We start from the raw sequence: 20446 nt of genomic DNA on the forward strand, positions 1-20446 counted from the left end.
TCCACCATTATTGGTCCTGGGTTATCATGGCCAGTACAATTTCTAGCCAAAGGGAAGGGAAACGCACATCATTCGATCATGCACTCTTGTCACTCCTCGTTGAGGCAGAAGTTGAACTGCATCTTGTGGTCACTTGTAATGTCGATTTACGTCCTCTTAGGGGGGCCGTGATTCATGGTCTAGCGACTCTGGGCGAGTGGCAACAATTGTGAGCTTTGACACCAGGGTGGAGAGACACAGGGAACTTTGTCGAGAAGACGACTTCGGAGGTGAGAGTGACGGGAAGAAGAGAAGAAGAGAAGAGAAAAGGGCGGAGGGACCACGAGCCCACCACTTCCATTCTCGATATACTCATTCATATTCCAGTGTGCGCGAGAATGTCAAGAAAATCAACCAAGTTCACTATCTGTACTGACATCTAACTGCAATCCTATACACTGATAATATCACGCAAATCCGATGCAGTCCGAACGCCCACGATGTTACACATTCGCTCCATGCAGTCATCAAAGAAAGAATCTATCGGACTAATATACACACCAAGTGCACCCGCCCGTCCAGATCAGTTCTGGCCTCCTCCTCTCTTCCGGTTCATCTTAGAGCCGTAACCGTTCTCAAATACCTGGCGGATCTCCTCCAGCGGCAGTCCGGACACCTCGGGGTAGAAGAAATAGATCCACAAATAGCCCAGGCCGCAGATGCCAGCATAGAAGCCAAAGGTTCCGGAGGGCGTCATGCCATGCATCATGGAGAGAAACGTACTGGAAACAATCACATTGCTTGCCCAGTTCGAGCAGGTCAGCCACATCGTCCCCATGGCACGGACCTCCAGAGGGAAGAAATCGGCACTCATCCAGGCGGTATTTCCGACCGACACGCCGTAGAAAATGACAAACCATAGTACAAAAACCAAAACGACGATGGCCGGACCCGATGCAGACGAGCTCTCGGGTACCTCGAGCGTTTCCGTGTCGACGGGCAGGAATCGAAAGGCCACGGCCACGGCGATCAAGCCGGCAGACATGCCCCAGACTGTGCACAGCAGAAGGCGACGTCGACCCAGTCGATCGACTAGAACCATGTTGACGAATGTCATGACCAGGTTGGGAGCGGCCACGACCAGTCCCACCGCCGTGGGGTTCGTGAACCCGACCATGGCAAACAAAGTCGAGGAGTAGTACATGAGGGTGTTGAATCCTGACATCTGGGAGATCACCATGAGACCGCAGGCGCTGAACAACGCGCGCATATTGGCTGGCACGGTGTGCAGCTGCTTAATCTTGTTCCAGCGGCTCTCATTCTCGTTATTGCGGCGCGCATCGTCACAAGCCGATGCGATGGAGTCGGCCAGAAAATCGATTTGGGCTTCGGAGGCCTGGCTGTAGATGCGGTAGAGAACCAGCCGTGCCTCTTCGTGCCGCCCTTGGTAGATGAGATGACGTGGCGATTCCGGGCACCACGGCAGCATACAGGCCAGCATCACGGACGGCACACCGCCGAGTCCGACCATATAGCGCCAGCCGTTGGGGACGGAGGCAAAGGCTGCTCCCAGGGCATACGAGATGACCTGGCCCAGCGTAATGGAGATGTTGTTCAGCCCGATCAGCCGACCGCGTGCTTTGGCCGGTGCCAGTTCGGCCACATACAGGGGCACCACCATGGCAGCCGATCCCACTCCCAAGCCGACAACGAACCGGCCGACGGTCATCTGAGCGATAGTATATGCGGCGCCTTGCAGCACGGCCCCGACGGTGAATAGCGAGCATCCGACATAGATACACGTTTTACGGCCAAACTGCACCAGGGGTCAGCGGGGACTCGGTTGGAGGCATCGGCCATGCGATTGCACATACCTTGTCTGCTAATAAACCCGCAGCAATGGCGCCAAAGAAGGCACCGCCGGAGCAAAGCGAGGTAATCATCTCCTTCTCGCTGTGCGTCAGGGTGCGGTTGTTCAGATCATCGTTGATGTAGACCAGCACCGCCGAGATGATCCCGGTGTCGTATCCGAACAGCAAACCCGCAATCGAGGCCGTGGCTGCCACGACATAGACGAACAGACTGATCGGCAAGGCATTGACCTCGTCCTGGTCACTGGCGAGGTGTTTGGCGGGTTGGTCTGGGACCTGTTCGATGTGATCGGCGGAAGCGTCTGGTTTAGCCATGATGGTGAGTGTGATGGATATCAACCATTCGAGGACAGCTGACGACCCTGCACAATCGCCAGGGTATTTATCTCTGCAATTCCATGATGCCCTCCAACGCCCCTCCAACACCCCCTCGTCTGAATCTGACTGATATCGTCATTCCATTCACGATGCTTAGGTTAGAGGCCAGCGTGATTGGCGCCCAGACGAAGTGGAGACGCGGGGAAAGACTCCATCGCGAGGTATAAAGCGATTTAGTCCGCATTGAATTCCGGGCAAACGACGCCATTTCCTTCTCCCCGCCGATCTTGCCTGCCGGTTTTCCCAAAGGCGCAATTTTCGGCGACTGTCCGTGGTCATGCCCCGGCTTGCCCCATGTTTATCCTGCAGATAAGTCGTTTGCATCGTGTCGATTTCCCCCCTCCGATCCTCGTTAACCTTGTGCACAGCCCGGCATTTGAAATGCAATGCCTCCGTGCCGTGCGAGCGTTGCCAGTCGCTCCGATTACCCTGTTTACGCTCTCCCCGCGTTCAGTTTCGCCCGGTTTCCAGTCGGTTCGAGCCGGATCAAGTATGGATAATCTCTCGTCCGCGACGTTGGCGCTTTGTCGACGAGACGGCCGACGTCATCGCCAACAGCTGGTGGGAGGACGAGGCGACGATCGACTCGGGTGATGATGCAGCGCCGATAGAGCCATCCCGTCCTGCGGCTTCATCGCCATCGTTACCTGTTGCTGCTGCTGCTGCTGCTTCTCCGTTGCGCCCGCACATCCGTCATCTGGTCTCGGATCCCGAACGGCAGGCGGCCATTCTACTGCGGTATTATGTCGACGAGCTCGCAGCCCGATTCGACCTCTGTGACCCCCAGAGCCACTTTGCTCGGGTCGTGCCGCATCGTGCCCGCTCGTCGACGCCGTTGCGCATGGCCATCCTGACAACATCGGCGCGGCATCTGGTTCGATTGCCGAGGCATCGGAATAGCTCCGGCGAGGTCGAGTGGCAGGGGCATCGGTTGCCGGAGCTGACGGAGGAGTCGGCCCTGGATTACCACACGACCTGCATACGCGACCTGCTGGCCCTCAGCATGGACCCGGAGCAGGTCCACAATGAGAATCTGCTGGCCGCCGCCATCATCCTGCGCACCGACGAGGAGATGGACGCGCCCTTGCGGGAGGAGGCTGAGGACCAGGAGGTGTTCCTGCGCATGCTCAACGTCTTTATCTCGGCGCAGGTGCACTGCGTCGAGTCGCGCTGGTCCTCACCGGCCGACGGTCTACGTCAGGCGGCCTTCTGGGTGGCCCTGCGCCAAGAAGTGTTGAGTTCTTTCATGAAACAGCGCGCCGTCGACTTCCCCTTGGCGCACTGCCAGGACGTCCGGTCGCTTTCGCCCGCCCCCGACGCCGTCTGGGCCAATCGCATGGTCATCTTCTGTGCCGACGTGCTGGAGTGCTGTTACGGCCGTCGCGATGCCTCCGCTCAACGCTGGCAGGCGCTGGTGACGTACCAGGAGGAGCTGCATGCGTCGCGGCCGCCTTCCTTCGACGCGCTCTACTGCCGCGATGCCGACCCTCGCGCCGACCAGATCTTCCCGGAAATCTGGCATCTGGACCGCTGTCACGTCACGGGCACCAACCATGGCGACCTCGCTCGCTTGCTGCTGTTGGTTTGCGATCCGACGCGACCGCCGCTGGGCCCCGGATCGGCGGCGCGACGGCGAGAGACGATGCAGTCGGTCCGAGTCATCGTGCGTCGGCTATGCGGCGTGGCGTTGAGTAACCGTCACTCGCCGTCAACCTTCTTCGAGGCCCTCATGGGCATCATCACTTGCGGCGAGTACTTTGACGACGCGCGCGAACAGACGGCCCTCCTGGACGTGTTGGGGGTGATGCGTCGCGAGCATGCGTTTCCGACCGAGAGCGTCGAAGCCCGACTGCGCACGGCGTGGCTGTTGCAGACTCCCGGGTAGTCCTTCTTGATGTTTTTTCTTTCGTCTAGTTCTGCATGCGAGGCGTTGTGGTGGTACTTTGGGCGGCGTAACCAGGAGCATCCTGCGCGGTCATTTTGTTTTGATTTCAGCAATCCCTTATGCTGCCATCATAATTTGCAACAGAAACAAAGTTACCAGCGAAGAATGGATAGTAAGATATATCAATTACTCTTGAATCCCCTTTCATTTGGCGTTGCCTTCGTCCCAACTTCGTATGTTGAAAGTGCATGTTGATTGTTGACATGTCGTGACGCGGTTTGTCGGAGCATCTCAAGGGCACTTCGCGTTGATGTCAGATCCAGTAAACCAATCTACTCCTGTAGTCTTGGTATATTGTTTTTCTGTTTCTCCAGAATAAAGTGTAGCGAAAGGAGGTGTGGGGGGTTCTGCGGTGGTGACTTGGAGACTCCCGACCGGCCGCCCGTTCATAGTTGAAGATGAAGTTCGGACGGCAACTCCCCCAATATATATTTCTCTTCCTGCACTCTTTGCACCAGCACGCCTTCCCCTGCCACCAGGTCGACCCCTGAACCATCGGCAGATTAATTTCCCGGGCAAAACTCGATCGGATTCAACGACAGCATGACCATCCTCGAAATTGCCTGCTTTACTCCCCAATCAGCTATCACGGCAGCCCATGGAGGGGCCGACCGTATCGAGTGAGTTCAACCTCCAGTCGAAAGAATCCGCGACTATGGACCCAGAGTCTCATTTCGGTTGCTTCCTCGCAGACTTTGCCATGATTACGCCTTGGGCGGCCTCACCCCTTCCTTGGACGCCGTTGCGACCGTGAAATCCCAGCTCTCGATCCCCGTCTACGCCATGATCCGACCGCACGCACGTTCCTTCGGCTACGATGCGACCGACTACGCCGCGATGGAATCCAGCATGGAGGATTTGAAACGGGCAGGTGTTGACGGTTTTGTCTTCGGCATATTATTGGATTCAGACTCGGTCGCCATCGATGTCGAGCGAAACCAGGCGCTCGTGGCGCGAGCAGAGGGCCGACCGTGCACTTTCCATCGCGCCTTTGACTTGATCCCCGAGTCCGACTGGGAAGGGGCCTTGACGGATATTGCCAAGTGTGGGTTCACCTCCGTCCTGACAAGCGGGGGACCCTCCGGACGAAATGCTACGGACTGCGTGACACCCCTCGGGGAGCGATTAGTCCCATGGGCAAGGAGGCATGGGCTGGACATAATCGTGGGAGGGGGAGTGCGACCGTCCAATGTCACTTGGCTGTGCGAGAGGACGCAAGCGCCGGCGTTTCATTCCGCCGCCCTGCTGCCATCCGAGGACGAGGTACGAGAGGATCAAGTCAGACAGCTGCGACGAGCGTTGGATGCATGCCGGCTGAGTTAGGCAATCCTCCGGCGTCGCGAAACGCAGGTGTCCGCCAGTTGCAGAACTTGTCTGATAGGTGGAGATGCGCCTGCGACGTGATCGACAGTGGCTTTTAATCTACTCGGAACCAGCATTTCTGCAGCAATCACCGTCCGTCTTGGCCCGCGAACATGGCGCTCCGTATAAAGTCCCCTTGAAGTACGTGCGACGGGTGATTGCATCGTGGTAGACGTTTGTCCGTCAGCTTGCGAAACACAACAATGCTGCTCCTCGGCCTGCTTGCTCTGCTGCAACCCGTGTGCGGCCTGGTCGCCTTCCCCGGCGCAGAGGGCTTTGGCGCCAACGCGGTCGGCGGCCGAAAGGGCGAAGTCTACGTGGTGTCCAATCTCAACGACTCTGGCGAAGGGTCGCTGCGTGATGCCGTCTCGAAGACGGACCGCATCGTCGTATTCTCGGTCGGCGGCGTCATTGAAATCGACGACCGCATCGTGGTGTCCAAGCGAGTGAGCATCTTGGGCCAGACGGCCCCGGGTGACGGCATTACGGTATATGGGAATGGCTGGTCGTTCTCCAACGCAGACGACGCCATCGTGCGATATATCCGTGTGTAAGTTTGGCTCGGTCGCGTCGAGTTGTCTCTGGAGCTAACGGGAAGGCAGTCGCATGGGCAAAGGCGGGGATTCTGGAAAGGACGCCATCACCATCGCCGAGGGCAAGCGCATGATCTTCGACCATTTGTCGGTCTCCTGGGGTCGCGACGAGACCTTCTCGATCAGCGGCACCGCCCAGAACGTCACCGTGCAGAACAGCATTATCGCGCAGGGGCTGCAGACCCATTCCTGCGGTGGACTGATGGAGACTGATGGAGGACTCTCCATCTTCCGCAACCTGTATATTGACAACAAGACGCGCAATCCCAAGGTGAAGGGGGTCAACGAGTTCACCAACAACGTCGTCTACAACTGGGGTGGCGGTGGAGGCTACATTGCCGGCGGATCTAGCAGCGAATCTCGTATGTTATCCTTGTTACCCCGAGAGCTATGGATGTATATGACTAACTTCCATGGGCTTGACTCCGTAGGTGCGAACATCATCGGCAATTACTTCATCAGTGGTCCTTCGACCAGCGTGACGGCTTTCACGCGCGGCAACGAGAACTTCCACGGCTACGTCGAGAATAACTTCTACGACCCCGATCAGGATGGCACCTTGAACGGGAATAAGTTGGGCGAGTCCGCGTCTAGTTACGGAGGAATGGATATTGTGTCGACCAAGTACGACTACCCAGCTGTGGCCAAGCAACTTACCCCCGAGGAGGCCGTTGCTTATATCCTTGAATGTAACGTGTCTCCACTCTGCTCTCAGCAACGAACGCAACTAACGAAGAGTAGCCGGCGGTGCCTCCAAGGTCCGCGATGATGTCGATACGCAATTGATCGCACAGGTCAAATCCTACGGCACCAAGGGTGAGTTGATCTCGGACGAAGCGACCATGGGTGGCGCCGGCGAGCTCGACGGAGGCTCGTCGCCGAAGGACACCGATGGCGATGGTATTCCCGACGAGGCCGAGGAAGAGCTGGGCACGGATCCTAACACGGCGGATTCGATGGAGTTGCACAGCAGTGGGTATACCAATTTGGAAGTGTGGGCAAACTCTCTGGTCCCCTCGAGCTACCAGTGAGCAGTCCGATTTTGGGGGAATCCTGAAAACAGGTCGAGAGTTGGATTGTCGCATCGCGTTATGTAAATATTCTGATGTTTTGGGCCGTCAATACTTTTGTTCCCTGCCCGGAAAACTTCTGGTCACGATCGCAGCGGACGACTTTCAAAGCCGGCCGCAACCAACGTCGACACAGGATGCAGCACTTGTTTGTTTGCTTTTCTACCGAAGGATGCGTTAGTGTCGCCCCAGTCTCAATGTAACTGCGTGCTTTTCTTTAGCGTTGTTCCGATCTTCTCTCGTTGGTCCAATACCCTCGATATCCCACACGCTAATTCCTCGCTAATCTGTTAGGCAAACTCTGTGCCCTTCACATGCGGGTTATCGTGGAAAAGACAGAACAGTCTTGTCCTTTTCGTCTCCAATACATAGCATTTCTGACCCGAGTGACATCGTTGCCTGGTATTCCCCGTGGAGTCGGCGGTTGTCCTCGGGGAATTGCAGCCTCTAGGGCTTAGTGCCAACAATTGAGCTGATCAATTGCCGGCGATCCGTTGAAGCAAAGGTGGCAGGCTGTTAACATCCCTTTGCTGCGCAGTATGTAGCTCAGCATGAACCGCGACGATGTTAGCAATTTCCCAGCGAAACGGCTATCATCCGACGTACCTATTGGACTCACAATCAACCGACTCTCACCGGACTGAAGAAAGTACTACTCCGTAGTCATTGTCCACGCAGTCGGCCCTATCCTGAATTCATTAGTCACGGGGTGATTAATGGAAATGCGGGATATTTGAATCCGGTCGTGATCGGCGCGCGTCCCCGTTCAACGTCATGTCGCTAAACCTTGTCAAACACTGACATATAAACGACGTCTTGCCGCGGTCCTCCCAAACTTTCCTTCCAAGCACACACCTCCATCATGAAGAACTTCGTTGTGTGTCTGGCTCTGGCTGGGGTGGGCATCGCGGCCCCTCAAGGCTCGTCTACGTCCGCAGTAGCAGCTCCGACGGGCACGAGCTTTGCTTCCGGATTTGACATGACCAAGAGCTGGGCCAACCTATCCCCGTACAAAAACGCGGAGAGCTTCGGTGTGCCAAAGGGGGTACCCCAAGGGTGCGAACTATCCCAAGTCCATGTCTTGCACCGCCATGCAGAGCGGTTCCCGACCAGCAACCCGCTTGATGGCAAGGGCATGAGTGACTTCGCGTCGAAATTGGCCAACTACACCAAGGAACACTCTAAGGACGTGGCCAGCGGACCACTCAAATTCCTGAACAACTGGGAATACGTCGTGGGCGAAGACACCCTCATGGAGAACGGTGCCGCTACCGAGGATACTTCGGGGGCCAACTTCTGGGTCAAGTACGGTCGGCTGCTGTATCGCGCCGATCGGGATACGGTGGCCGCGTGGAATGAGTCGCTGAACGTCTACAAGAACGGAACCGCTCGACCCAAGCCAGTCTTTCGGACCACGTCGCAGGGACGCATTTTCGAGAGTGCAAAGTGGTGGCTCAGTAGGTTCACTGAGGAAAAACCCAAGATCGTGATGCTAATCACTCTCTTTAGGCGGATTCTTCGGCAACAGCAGCGCGCATAACTCGGAGGATCAGTATGATCTGGTCGTAATCCCCGAGGGCAACGGCTTCTTCAACAATACTCTGGCATCCTACGACTCCTGCCCAGGTGACCAGACCGCTGGGTGAGTGTCTTCCACTTCTGTTCTGAGGGGACCCTACTAACCGTGTCAGGGACCGGTCTGCTGAGGTGTTCATCCAAAAATACACTAAAAACGCTATTAGTCGGCTGTCGAGCTATTTCTCCTCCGACTTCAACCTAACCTCTGTTGACGTGCTGGCGATGCAAAACCTGTGCGTCTACGAACATACCAGCCTGGGCGGCTCTTCGTTCTGCTCCCTGTTCACCGAACAGGAATGGAAGGACTTTGCCTACAACGTGGACATCCAGTACTACGGAAACTTTGCCTTTGGCTCTCCCACCGGTCGCGCCCAGGGGATCGGCTATGTCCTTGAGCTGGCGGCTCGACTGGAGGGTAAGCTGATCCACTCCAGTGACACCAGCATCAACTACACCTACGACAACAATGAAAAGAAGTTCCCATTCAACCAGCCATTCTATATGGACATGTCCCACGACGACATCCTTCTTTCCGTCATCACGGCTCTCGGGCTGGAACATTTCAACCAAGGTCCCAAGGGGCTGCCAAATGACGTGGACCACGCGCCCGCGAAACGGACCTTCACGCTGAGTGACCTGACGCCGTTCGGAGCGCGCTTCATGTCTGAGATCTGGACCTGCCCCAGCAACACTTCCTTCCAGTCGCTTGATCCTATCCTCTACGTCAACCCGAGACTGGAGAAGAAGAATACGAAGCAGCATATTCGATTTGTGCTGAATGATGCTCCGTTGCCGACGGACGGCCTTGTTGGCTGCAAGGACGCCAAGAATGGGTTCTGCCCTCTGGATGGGTTCTTGGGCAGTGTCGATCAGTTGAAGAAGAATGCTCAGTACCAGTTCGCCTGCTTCGGAAAGTATCCGACCGGCGGACAAGTGGGAGATGGCGTGCCTGAGTCGTAGTAAGGCTCGTTTGAATGAGATACGAATCGAAAGGAAGGGGTTGAATAAGGGATAATGTACTGATATGTATACTACACTCGAATTCAATCAATGTCTTTGGGCCTGACACCACATGTAATATCGAGTGTTGGGCTCGCCTGCGAGATCACAGCTCTGTTTGCAGCGCCCGAACCCAATGTCAGCCTGCTAAAATCTATGTCGGGTCGACTCTTTGGAGATAGTCTAATAATCATAACACAATACATCGCCCTGTATCCCCAGCAACTGCTCCAGAGTGGCATTGGGTGCCAACTTGCCAATGTTAACCTCAAATTCCAGTGTCACGTTGACACCACCATAGTCCATCGGAATGATCGGACCGCCGACATCGTGATAGCGCGCCGGAAGTTCCTTACGCTGCCACTCCCACAAGACACGGTCAAGGTTTCCATGATGGAGGAAGAACAGAGGATCTGTTGGACTCGTTAGTATCGGGGAATTTCCAAAGAATATCACTGCAAAGGTAGAGCTGACCACCAGGACTTTCCGCTGGATCGCCCAACGTCCCCAAGATGCCACCGACACCAAAATGCGCGCCGCCATGGATATTCGGCTCCTCGAACGAAGGGATGTTCTCGATTGCGCGCGCAAAGCTCGTATAGTCCGGCTGACTCGTCACAATGTCGACCAAGCTCTGTCGAGAGAAGGAGTTCATGACCCAGGGAATGAAGTCGCGATGCAAACAGCCCGGTTGAGGGTAGTTGAGCAGGAATTTATCCGGGGCAAAAGCGCCGCCATGTACGCATCCTCCGCCCGTGCGACCGGTTACATTGAAGGGGTTCTTCGAGGGCGGAGCAGAGAGGTAGTCACCGTTGCCGCCAAAGCCGTATTCTTCGTCGAAAATCTCGGTCTCGTAGATGGCGGTAGATGTGCGGCTCGGCGAGGCATCGAGGGACCAGTTCCAGTATCTACATCGTCAGTACATGGTAGAAAGGGCGAGGGACTGGAGGAAACCCACGGCTGAGCGCCTTTGTATCCGCATTCCTCTCGCAGGGCTTTCTCGTACGCGGCGACAAAGTATCGGTGCCAGAGGATAAAGTGGCCCTAGACCTTTCAGTCAGCACGATCGGCAGAAGCCAAGAATAAACTATAGCATGTACGTACCACCCAGTGAATCTCCGGGATTTGGGCCGAGTGCACGGCCTGGAAGTCGTCATAGTGGTTCACGGTGCCATTGATCCCCGGCACGGCGGGCAGCTTGGTCAAACAGATCACCGCGTCCAGGTACTCGCGACGTTCGGAGCGATCCAACTGTCTCCTTCAGATTTGTTAAGAGACTCACCGACGACGGTCCGGAGATGAGAGCCGTGGCGCATACCATTCCTTGCGTTGGGGAGGGTCCGTACAGACAGCGGCACATTCACCCGCCAACCCCAGGGCGCCCAACCAGAGGAGCTTGACCAAACGCATTGTGTGTAAGGGAACATACGGGAACTTCAGACCCCGGACAGGGGAAATCGGACGATTTATGAGCTCGGAGAGGGGGAAAACCCCGACAGACCGACTGCTGCGGCCCTGTCCGGCACCTCCGAGATATACTCAGTAAGCCTTATCCGCCGTGAAGATCTCCCCGGGCTCTAACTACATCGAGTATGGTGGCCGCAGGGATCGGACTGGCTCGTCTTGGCCTCCTGGACTGGGATTCAGGGTGGTGCTCTGTCCCAGCGCCATGGATAGCATCTAAATAGTGCGTAGACGAGATCCCGTCCGCACAAAGAAATTGGATGGAAAATGCCTCATCTCCCTGGGACAAAAGTGGATTCTGTAATTATCAACGTAGAATTGGCATGTAGCATGTATGGCTGACTCGGGGCGGCCAGCCTTGAGTTGGTTAATAGCACGTCTGGTTAAAGGAGAGACTTTTTGGATTTCCCCGGATGGCGCTCAGGTCATCTTGATTGAAAGAAACCCTGTCCTGTCAGTTCGATACACGACCAACAGCCCGGTCATGTCGTACTTCTCCCCAATCAACGGCTCGCGGCAGCCAGTGTTCCTGATAGTGACCGGCGTCCTCCTGCTGCTGTCATGCATTAGCGTAGCCCTACGATGGTACTGTCGTGCCTTCCATGTTCTGAAGCTCGGAGCGGATGACCATCTTATCGCTTTGGCGTTGGCTGTCACCGTTGCGATGGGCATTATGAGTGTATTCAACGTCAGCTTCGGAACGGGGTAAGTGAAGTCACTCCCTGCTCAGACGCTACTGACAATGTGAATTTAGTCGACACGTGAATGACCTTCCTCTACATGAGATCCTCGTTCCCACCTTGAAGCACTGGTACGCCTTCCAGATCGTCTACCCGGTGGCCATTGGCCTCGCCAACTTCAGTATCTTGGCCCAGTATCACCGCATCTTCGTCAAACCGAATTTCCGGCATGTGGTTGTAGGCGTGGCAAAATTCGTCTTAATATACACTATAATCGTGGTCTTTGTCAACGTGATTTCCCAGGCTGTACGCAAAGAGGCAACAAGAGACTGATTAGGTATGCAGGTCTTTGAATGCCATACTCAACCTTGGCGCGCGTGGGACCGAATGTTCCCCGAGGGATGCAACAACCTATCTGTTACCTACTTTGTCACTGCGGGCATCAATATCCGGACAGATTTGACCATCTTGATGATGCCGTTCCCGCTGCTGATGCGATTGAATTTGCGGACAAGAAGGAGATGTTGGTTCCCAAGGAACACGACTTCAAAGAGGTGAATATGTACACATCTTCTCCTGTTTCGAAAGGACCATGATTTATGCAGCTCGCCTCCGTTTCTGCAGCATGAAATACTGGACGTTGAGAAAGATCGTTAAGCACCCACAGGCAGCGCTCCGCTCTTTCTTTATCGAGCAATAGGCTACGAGCCATAGGTATTCTTCTAGGCGCGGCACGGTTGCAAGGTCCATACCACAATATCATCACCACCGCCCATCCATATCACTGTTAGTCATATTACTGATATACAGTTCGCTATTCACCATACCTCTCGCCCGCCAAAATGGCCCCAACCGGACTGGTATTGGCAGCCCGCACCGCTAGCTCTACTCTTACGGCCACATCGATCGGAGACCCTGGGAAGCCCAGCTACGCTGGATTCACCACTGTTCAGTCGGTATTTATCGGTCTCGGGATGACTGTTTTCACTAGTCTACTACTTCTCTTTTGCTACTGGCTGCGACTAGTTATTGACAGGGAGTGAGTTCCGAGGACGCCATAAATCTTTTGGCTTCATTACGGTTGACTGAAGAGTGCTACCAGTCACCAGAGACGCCTCCCCGCGCCATTGGAACCTTTCAAGTCCAGCTCCGTTAATGATTTTGTCTACTTGAGCCGTACTGCTCGATGCGAGTGTATGGCCCCTGTCCACAAGTTTGAGGTTGACCAAACTAACCCATTTAGACGAGTATCCCCTGCCGCTCAAGATCCTCCCCGATGAACAGCCCGCTGCTCGGCAACCGGCCATACTTCCTCGAGAGACAATGGCCATAAATGCAAAAGTGACATTACGGCACCGGAATCTCCTGGGATATATCGGACACGTGAAGACATAGGCACAAGACCGAATACGGGAGAAATGAAGGGCCCTAAGGGCAAAAGCCGTGCTGAACAGAACCCATACGAGCTCACCGAATTTCTCAAATCAATCGAAAACGAGCAAGGCACTCTCACCGGGGAGCCTACGGCAATTCGCCGTAAGAAACAAACAATTCCTACCGCGGTCTTGGTTGTTTATACCGCGCGGTTTGCCATAAAACGGCATTGCTCTAGTTCAAGACGGACATAATGGCGCGGTAATGGGGTGCTTCGCCGTGTCTCCGTATCGCCCCTTCCATATTAAGGCAGGGGACAAGAATAACGTCTCTCAGGATGGGCACTGCTGGGACAGGAACTATGACACTCACCAACATACTCCCATCAGCATCCTTTCACCTCCCCCGGTCCATAGAAACTCGCAACTCATTACGGAACACCATCCATTCGCCTCCCACAAAGAAACGTCTACGCTCAAGCTGCAGCCGAGCTACGACGTACGAACTCCTACCTTCCCAATCGCGGTCATGCCCCCCGTGGGGACCGGTAACACACCAGCCGCCACTGCGACCGCAGCATGGCCTGCAATGTTAACGGGGCTAGCATTGGCCATCTGTTTTGGGGTCCCAGCGTACCTTTGCAGGGCACCTTGATCTCGCAAGAACACCCCGAACCGATGGTATGGACCTATGGCTCTATATAATACAGGAGTTTGAAGCTGACTAGATTGATACGTCTAGTGTTCTTAGAACGAATGGCACGCTCAGAGGGCCGTACGGCCGGGAATGGCGGCTCGAGCCCCCCGTAGGCCCGGCGCTTATCTTGGGTTCCCTCCCTTACCTCTGATCTCAACCACTTTCTCATCACATCTCCAATTCATTAGGATGGCTACGCTGAATCACCCGCCGTCCAGAATATCAATTTGCACTCTACCTCTGGAGTGTAGACAAGCAATCCTCTGCCATCTACCCGACCTTCATGCACTTAGAGCTATTATTCTTACCCATCCCTCCCTCTACGCCGCCTATGTTTCCAGCCAAACCGCCATTCTACGCCGTGTCGTCCTACAACTCATATCTCCCGAGCTTTTGCCGGACGCCGTATTGGCGACAATTTCGTCGCGATTGAACGTGGAGCCCTGGACAAGAGCCAAGGTCTTTGCGATACTCGACGAGCATCGTCGGGCACCACGACGCATCCCTTCGTCCTTCCGTTGGACGTTTCACACCGCTAGCCAGTTGCAAACTCTCCATGATCACATAAAATTCATGACAAAGGTCTTTGTCTCTGCAGCATCCACGGAATGCCTCGGTTTAAGCGTGGCTGATCAGCCCCCTTCGAGACTCGAATGGTGCCGGGTCGCCCGCAGCTTTTATAGCTTTGAGATATACCGAAATCTATTTAGAGGGAGATATACGAAAGCAGACTTCGAATATGTGGAAATTTGGGACGCCTACTACAAAAATTTGGTGCCTGGGAACTTGAACAAATTGCCACCGTCGGTGAATATTTATTTAGAGTGATCGCAATTCGTGAGTTTCATATTACCGCTTGAGCACTTATCCAGTGAGTATCACTGACCGGTGCATAGCATTTAACGACATTGCCGAACACGACATATAATGGGGATTTCGGGGTATCGCCTATCCGCTGTTCGAAGCCTGGGACTACGAATGGGCCTCACATATAGCAAACATTGTCAGTATTGTCTATTTCTTGCAGGATAATTCAATCAACGCACTAACACGAAGCTATTAGCTCTCGCAAGGGCTCGCTTTCCTACACAAAGTAATGATAGCGGAGACATATGAGGAGCGTTATCGGCTTCTTACTCCTGTAGCGCCGTCGATACTCACCTTCTTGCCTTGTGACCTTGCCTCTATGATGACAAGTGATATAGATGAGACCCTTCCCCTCGAGGACTATAGTCAAGAACAGATTCAGCCGTACTTAATCCCAGATGCGCCTGAGCCAGACCCCGGTCCACTAGAGGCCTGGCGCTATGTTCACTTACACTCCCCGTGGCCCTTTTTTATTTGCGACCTTGAGGCACGAGATGTGCGACGATGGGGATACGTCATGTGGGATCAATCTCGACTCCAACGGCTTAAACTTTTCGATACTCCTTTCGTGCCGTCACCGATTCCTCAATCGATCTCCTATGATGATCGGATTGATGCCGTTATAGATTCCTTGATGGCGAGGCGGAAACTCTTTTTGAAAGGTGCCAGAGGACGATGGACGAAGGAGGACGAGTCAAACCTGGAATGGAAGCATCCGATGGAGCTCTCAGATGATGAAGTTGATATAGAAAAACTAATGCAGATCGTGTCGCTCTGATATTAGAGTAGGCACTGAAATGTTAATGTATGTTCGGGCCCATCGTAGGACTCATGGATGGTGCCTTCGTGTTGTTCTTGCTGATGGCCCTTAGTTTCTGCGTTACTTTCTTTATGCCCTCCCTCATGCGGCATTCGTCTTACCCTTTTAATTATATTCCATTCTAGTTTACTATTTTCAGTTTGTTGTTGTTAGTTTGGGCTCACGCAGGAGGCATACGTAATGCGGACCTCCAGATTGTTGATGCCTGCGCCTCTTGCCTCCAGGCAACACAAATTCATGGTTAAAATCCAGAGCGACGCTCACCACAGTCATCACAGACGGGATGGGAGAGAATGAATTAAAAAAAAAAGGTGAAAATTCAGCCAGTACAATGAAGCTGTCCTACGAAAACGCAATGGCGACCGCTGAAGTGGTCTGTTATACGGTCGCGTTATCCCTGGCGGTCGCGCTGACAGTGCGACATGGGTAAGTCCCTGCGCACCTTCAACGACTGGAAAACCAGTTCTAATCAGATCCCCTTCTCAGATGGCGCAAGCAACCATGTTGGCCCTCATTAATCGCTTTTGCGACCGTCCGGATTCTCGGCGCCGCAATGCAACTGGGAACCCTCGCGGCGCCGCTGAACTTCTCTCTGTACCGGGGACCTGCGACTCTGGCGCATGCTGGACTTCCTCTCCTTTTCTGTACATTGCTGGGCCTCGTACTGGTGGTTCGCGACAGTGTGCACAAGAGATGCCAGACGATTGTCCGATCATACGTCATCCACGTTCAAGCTGTACTTCTTGTCGCGGCATTCATTCTGGGTATCGTCGGAGCGACGTCGGTGCCTGACTCCGACTTTGCGGGATTCACAACCACAAAAGTTCCGTCTGCCCTCGTTGCAAGCGTGATCCTCGCTCTGATTGTATTTTCATCCCTCGCTGTCTGCACGGGGTCGTTGTGCTTCTACACCCAATGCATCTCGTCAGCGGAAAAGCGTCTATTGATCGCGGCCGCGGTTTCTCTGCCCTTCCTGCTCGTGCGCGTCGTTTACTCGGCGCTGTGCGTGTTCTTCGACAATATGGAGTTCCACTGGTTTAAGGGCTGTCTGCTCGTGTTTATTGTCATGGCCGTGGTCATGGAAATGCTAGCGGTTGCCACGTACGTGTGCGCAGGATTCATGCCGGGATATCGAGGGCCGCGTCAAATCGCTACTGCAGGTGCAACAAGGGGAAAGAGAGCAGGCATGCCTGACTCGGAGAATCTGATAGCTTTGGACACTCAGTAGAACGGTTCAGTCGATCGGTTTTGAATGACAGATGGGCGGAATCTTCATGCGTTGCTGCAGTTTTCACATCGCTATCTTTCCCCCCATCGAACCAAATATCGGCCTACTTCAAGTCCAGCAATCGGAGCAGGTTCTGATGGGCAATCTCGGATCCCTTCCTTCCGAGGTTCATCGTTGGGTCTGTGGTTCCCAATGGAACGGTGGGCATACTAGTCACTGCCGTAAAAAGCGACTCGAATCGCCGTGATCCACTTGAACTGCCAGCGAAGTATAAAGGCTTCATCATTCCACAACCAACTTCCCTTCGGATCACACAAGCCCATCTCATGTTAGATGAATTGTCGCTAATCCCCACTGCCTAACATGCAACTACTGCCAGCCATCCTGCTCCTTGTCAGCCCTCTGGCGCTAGGATTATCGCCACTTTCTTTCCTGCAATCACTGGGATCGAATAGTCTTCCAGCACAGGACAACGCCCAGAGAGTCCTGAACACAGAGCACCAGACCCCGAAGCCTTCCTGGGAGCATCACACTCTCCCGACCTGGTACACATCTACCCTTCAAGCACGGCGCCTCCTGCAAAAGTCCAGCGTCGGCCGTATCTCCACCACTTTCCCATCACCCATCATCCCCGATCCTGTACACCACTACAATCCGCCAGGAATGGTTTCGGGGCTCCCTATCACCCTGCCGGAATACGTTGCCTCGTGTCACCCGGATGGAAATCCGACTATCCTAGGTCTCCACCTCGGCACCACTTTCAAAAACGCTGCCTTCGGGTCCAACGTCTCCCTCTCCCTCGACTGGTGGGACCACATCGCTTCTGACACGGATGTCCCCCTCCGAGACCTATCCGACAGTCGCATGGCGCTACCGCGCGCCGTGCTGATAGGGTACCTAGAACCCTACCCAAGCCCCGTGGACCCCGAGACGAGAGTGGGTCTGGAACGGTGTTTTCTGGACGCTCATCCGGATGCGAGGGCTTGGCTGCCTGGCCGGGAGGGCGCGGCGCATGCAGGATTCTGGGCTAGGATGGTCGTTCGCCAGGTGTTCTGGGTGGGGGGCTTCGGCGATAGGGCGTTGATTGGGTGGGTGAATATGACCGAGTGGGAGGGGATTCGAGAGGATGGCAGCGAGCCTGGGGTTGGTGATGGGAGGGGGTGGAAGGATGCGTTGCTACCTGGAGAGTGAACGGTTGATTTGTTGTGTACCTGGTATTCTTGGTTGGAGGCGAGTCTAGACGTAGGGTGGGAGGGGCGAGTGTTGTTTTCGGTATTTGGCGAGCTGGCTGAAAAGCTCTTCATATCATGGCTACTTGCTTGGTAGTGGAACCTTCGTATCCGTAGTATAGAATCATGAGTTCAATAAAGATATGGAGGTATTCATTCCTTCAGTGAAGGCTTTGTGTACTCGAAGAGCTATGATATGACGGCAAATTCTAGACAATGATAATGTTCCCCCACAAAAGGTTATACAAACACGCCACCTGGCGAAGTGAATCGAAATAAGTAGGTTCCATAGTCATTCATAGAGGAGAAACTTTGATTATCTCGGTTGAAAGACATTAACATAAACATGAAGCATACATCGCATTATCATACCACATCCACCAGCTAGCCTGCCTCTTACCCACCTCTCCTCATCTCCATGCCATCGATTCTGCAACGATTACATGACATGACCATGATCTTAGACAATCACCTAATCTTCCGCAACCCCAACGGAGTGTGATCAACTTCTCCCTTGGCGCTTTCCGCCCAATCCACATTCCTGACAGATGCCTGGTTCCTCGCCGAGCGATACTTCTGCAGCAGTCTTCGGTATCCAAACAGCAACGCAATGCCGATGGCCACACCTGCCACTGCGCCGATCACGATACCCGCGATAGCACCGCCCGAAAGACCGGAGCTCCCACCGCCACTGCTAGAGTCCGACTCCGAGTCCGCTTTGCTTTTGTCATCGGAACCCTTCGACGACCCAGCCGTGGCGGTGGATCCCGCTCCCGCCGTTGTAGTACTCACCGCGGTGAACTCATCCGACGTCACGTTGAAGCAAGGAACGGAGTATGTGAACTTGCTGGTAGGGACGTAGGTCACATCGGCACAGGCATAGTAGGTCTCGTTTTTGTCGGTCTCCATATCACTGGTGTACTTGATCTGGAAGGTTGCGTTTTGCCCTGCTTCGGCATCGACAGCAGGGTTCGGGACAGAGTAACATTCGTGGCCGGGTTTGATTTCAGAAACATCAGACTTCTCGATGAAGGCTTCGAAGTCGTCGTTGCTGGTGGGGTCTACTGGGAGTTAGTCATTTTCTGGTGAAGAAGAGCAAGATGGTGCATACTGTTCTTGTGAGAGATGGAGACCTGGACGTTCCATGACTCATCTTGCACAACGAGGGCTAGCTTTCCGTTGACTATATTCCATTGTTAGACTGTAATTGGCTGGAGGGAAACCGTAACCTACTCAAGGGGAAGTCCGTTCTGTTGACTGGTCCAGTAGACGAGCCGCAGGGCGCGTTGCTATCAAACTTCTCCCCCCATCTTCGGTCTGGCGGCCACATGAATGCCACCGCGCCCATCTCCTTCGCGGCATCTTCTCCATGAGCCCAAACGCCGATGGCGGAAATAGCGAGAAGGGACAAGATAGAGCTCTTCATGATGGGCAGAGTATAGCCGGACAGACAAGAGGAAAAGTTCTCGACAGGATGGATGGAGGTTACTATGTCTTTTACCTATATTGGACCCGATCACCCCTCTTTATACCCCCGCCGCTTCTTCGAGTCGGCGCTGAACGCAAGGGCGCCGAATGCCCGAACCACTCTCGGCGGCAAATGTGTCATAGCTTCCAATGTTTTCCCATGAACCATGTCCTAAACCAAGAATTAACAGGCACCATCAGGGCCACTATCAGAGATTTTCTGTTGGTGCAAATAACAAACCAACCGGATGTTCTCGCTTCCCTGCAGGTTGTGGAGTGACATTTTAGCAACTCAGTCCGTGACATTACTGCAAGCCCGAGCACACCGCCAAGACCGAATAGATGAACTTATCAGTCGGAGAAAACCGCTCGGACCAGTACAGCTCGTCTTCTCATAGGGCCCAGCGGGGCTGTTAATATCGAGGGGCCTCGGCGACGGGAGAAGACTGGCTACAGGGGATCAGATTAGATCAATCAGATAAGATGGCCGTGGGCCAGGGACCCACTCTGACCGCCATAAGCGAGCGACCGTTACATCGTTTGCTCCCTGACCAGCCCTGGTGAACATGGATCGCGGTGGAGAGAGCCCTCGGAAAGCCCCTTTAGGTCTAGGCTGCGTGACTCGAGTGAGACACCGACTCGAATTGGCAATGAGACCCGACAGGATGCTGGTATTCCGAGCACACGTACGATGGATCGGACGGGAACTGGGAAATGAAGCGTTCGTGAGGATGCAATGGCAATTTTCTGCTCTTTTGCAGGCCTATAAGTAAGAGCTCTTGAGCTGCTTCCGAGACACCGCTCTCTCATTCAGTGTCGTTCTTTACCCACTTGTCCCAGATTTCG

The 20446-nt window shown here is 54.4% G+C and overlaps 11 protein-coding genes across 11 annotated transcripts; 8 read left to right on the plus strand and 3 right to left on the minus strand.

Moving 5' to 3' along the window:
- Positions 1 to 393: 393 nt before the first annotated feature.
- On the minus strand, positions 394 to 2165 carry LDX57_006976 (uncharacterized protein; the record flags this gene model as incomplete). The annotated part of the gene is made up of 2 exons (XM_046088697.1): positions 394 to 1795; positions 1854 to 2165. The coding sequence occupies 2 exons, from the start codon at positions 2163 to 2165 to the stop codon at positions 563 to 565; spliced, it is 1545 nt and encodes a 514-aa protein (XP_045944667.1). The 3' UTR covers positions 394 to 562.
- Positions 2166 to 2317: 152 nt separating this feature from the next.
- Positions 2318 to 4176, plus strand: LDX57_006977 (uncharacterized protein; the record flags this gene model as incomplete). Its single annotated transcript, XM_046088698.1, has 2 exons — positions 2318 to 2389; positions 2683 to 4176. The coding sequence occupies 2 exons, from the start codon at positions 2318 to 2320 to the stop codon at positions 4111 to 4113; spliced, it is 1503 nt and encodes a 500-aa protein (XP_045944668.1). The 3' UTR covers positions 4114 to 4176.
- A 540-nt stretch (positions 4177 to 4716) lies between these two features.
- LDX57_006978 (copper homeostasis protein CutC) lies at positions 4717 to 5496 on the plus strand (the record flags this gene model as incomplete). The annotated part of the gene is made up of 2 exons (XM_046088699.1): positions 4717 to 4793; positions 4866 to 5496. The coding sequence occupies 2 exons, from the start codon at positions 4717 to 4719 to the stop codon at positions 5494 to 5496; spliced, it is 708 nt and encodes a 235-aa protein (XP_045944669.1).
- A 242-nt stretch (positions 5497 to 5738) lies between these two features.
- plyC (polysaccharide lyase family 1 protein) lies at positions 5739 to 7159 on the plus strand (the record flags this gene model as incomplete). Its single annotated transcript, XM_046088700.1, has 4 exons — positions 5739 to 6085; positions 6138 to 6490; positions 6560 to 6817; positions 6870 to 7159. The coding sequence occupies 4 exons, from the start codon at positions 5739 to 5741 to the stop codon at positions 7157 to 7159; spliced, it is 1248 nt and encodes a 415-aa protein (XP_045944670.1).
- Positions 7160 to 8060: 901 nt separating this feature from the next.
- Positions 8061 to 9736, plus strand: LDX57_006980 (histidine phosphatase family protein; the record flags this gene model as incomplete). The annotated part of the gene is made up of 3 exons (XM_046088701.1): positions 8061 to 8655; positions 8708 to 8840; positions 8890 to 9736. The coding sequence occupies 3 exons, from the start codon at positions 8061 to 8063 to the stop codon at positions 9734 to 9736; spliced, it is 1575 nt and encodes a 524-aa protein (XP_045944671.1).
- A 222-nt stretch (positions 9737 to 9958) lies between these two features.
- On the minus strand, positions 9959 to 11185 carry LDX57_006981 (tyrosinase family protein; the record flags this gene model as incomplete). The annotated part of the gene is made up of 5 exons (XM_046088702.1): positions 9959 to 10188; positions 10250 to 10683; positions 10734 to 10819; positions 10880 to 11033; positions 11094 to 11185. The coding sequence occupies 5 exons, from the start codon at positions 11183 to 11185 to the stop codon at positions 9959 to 9961; spliced, it is 996 nt and encodes a 331-aa protein (XP_045944672.1).
- A 538-nt stretch (positions 11186 to 11723) lies between these two features.
- Positions 11724 to 12252, plus strand: LDX57_006982 (uncharacterized protein; the record flags this gene model as incomplete). The annotated part of the gene is made up of 2 exons (XM_046088703.1): positions 11724 to 11944; positions 11994 to 12252. The coding sequence occupies 2 exons, from the start codon at positions 11724 to 11726 to the stop codon at positions 12250 to 12252; spliced, it is 480 nt and encodes a 159-aa protein (XP_045944673.1).
- Positions 12253 to 15373: 3121 nt separating this feature from the next.
- LDX57_006983 (uncharacterized protein) lies at positions 15374 to 15634 on the plus strand (the record flags this gene model as incomplete). The annotated part of the gene is made up of 1 exon (XM_046088704.1): positions 15374 to 15634. The coding sequence occupies one exon, from the start codon at positions 15374 to 15376 to the stop codon at positions 15632 to 15634; it is 261 nt and encodes an 86-aa protein (XP_045944674.1).
- Positions 15635 to 16007: 373 nt separating this feature from the next.
- On the plus strand, positions 16008 to 16904 carry LDX57_006984 (uncharacterized protein; the record flags this gene model as incomplete). Its single annotated transcript, XM_046088705.1, has 2 exons — positions 16008 to 16102; positions 16163 to 16904. 2 exons carry the CDS (start codon positions 16008 to 16010, stop codon positions 16902 to 16904), a joined length of 837 nt encoding a protein of 278 aa, XP_045944675.1.
- Positions 16905 to 17267: 363 nt separating this feature from the next.
- LDX57_006985 (uncharacterized protein) lies at positions 17268 to 18367 on the plus strand (the record flags this gene model as incomplete). The annotated part of the gene is made up of 1 exon (XM_046088706.1): positions 17268 to 18367. One exon carries the CDS (start codon positions 17268 to 17270, stop codon positions 18093 to 18095), a length of 828 nt encoding a protein of 275 aa, XP_045944676.1. The 3' UTR covers positions 18096 to 18367.
- Positions 18368 to 18392: 25 nt separating this feature from the next.
- On the minus strand, positions 18393 to 19802 carry LDX57_006986 (copper acquisition factor BIM1-like domain-containing protein). Its single transcript, XM_046088707.1, has 3 exons — positions 19367 to 19802; positions 19245 to 19316; positions 18393 to 19194 (listed from the first exon to the last, which is right to left on the minus strand). The coding sequence occupies exons 1-3, from the start codon at positions 19557 to 19559 to the stop codon at positions 18602 to 18604; spliced, it is 858 nt and encodes a 285-aa protein (XP_045944677.1). The 5' UTR covers positions 19560 to 19802; the 3' UTR covers positions 18393 to 18601.
- Positions 19803 to 20446: the final 644 nt, after the last annotated feature.

The sequence above is a fragment of the Aspergillus melleus genome (assembly GCF_016097325.1).
Source record: "Aspergillus melleus strain CBS 546.65 chromosome Unknown contig4, whole genome shotgun sequence".
In the NCBI taxonomy this organism is placed as follows: domain Eukaryota; kingdom Fungi; phylum Ascomycota; class Eurotiomycetes; order Eurotiales; family Aspergillaceae; genus Aspergillus; species Aspergillus melleus.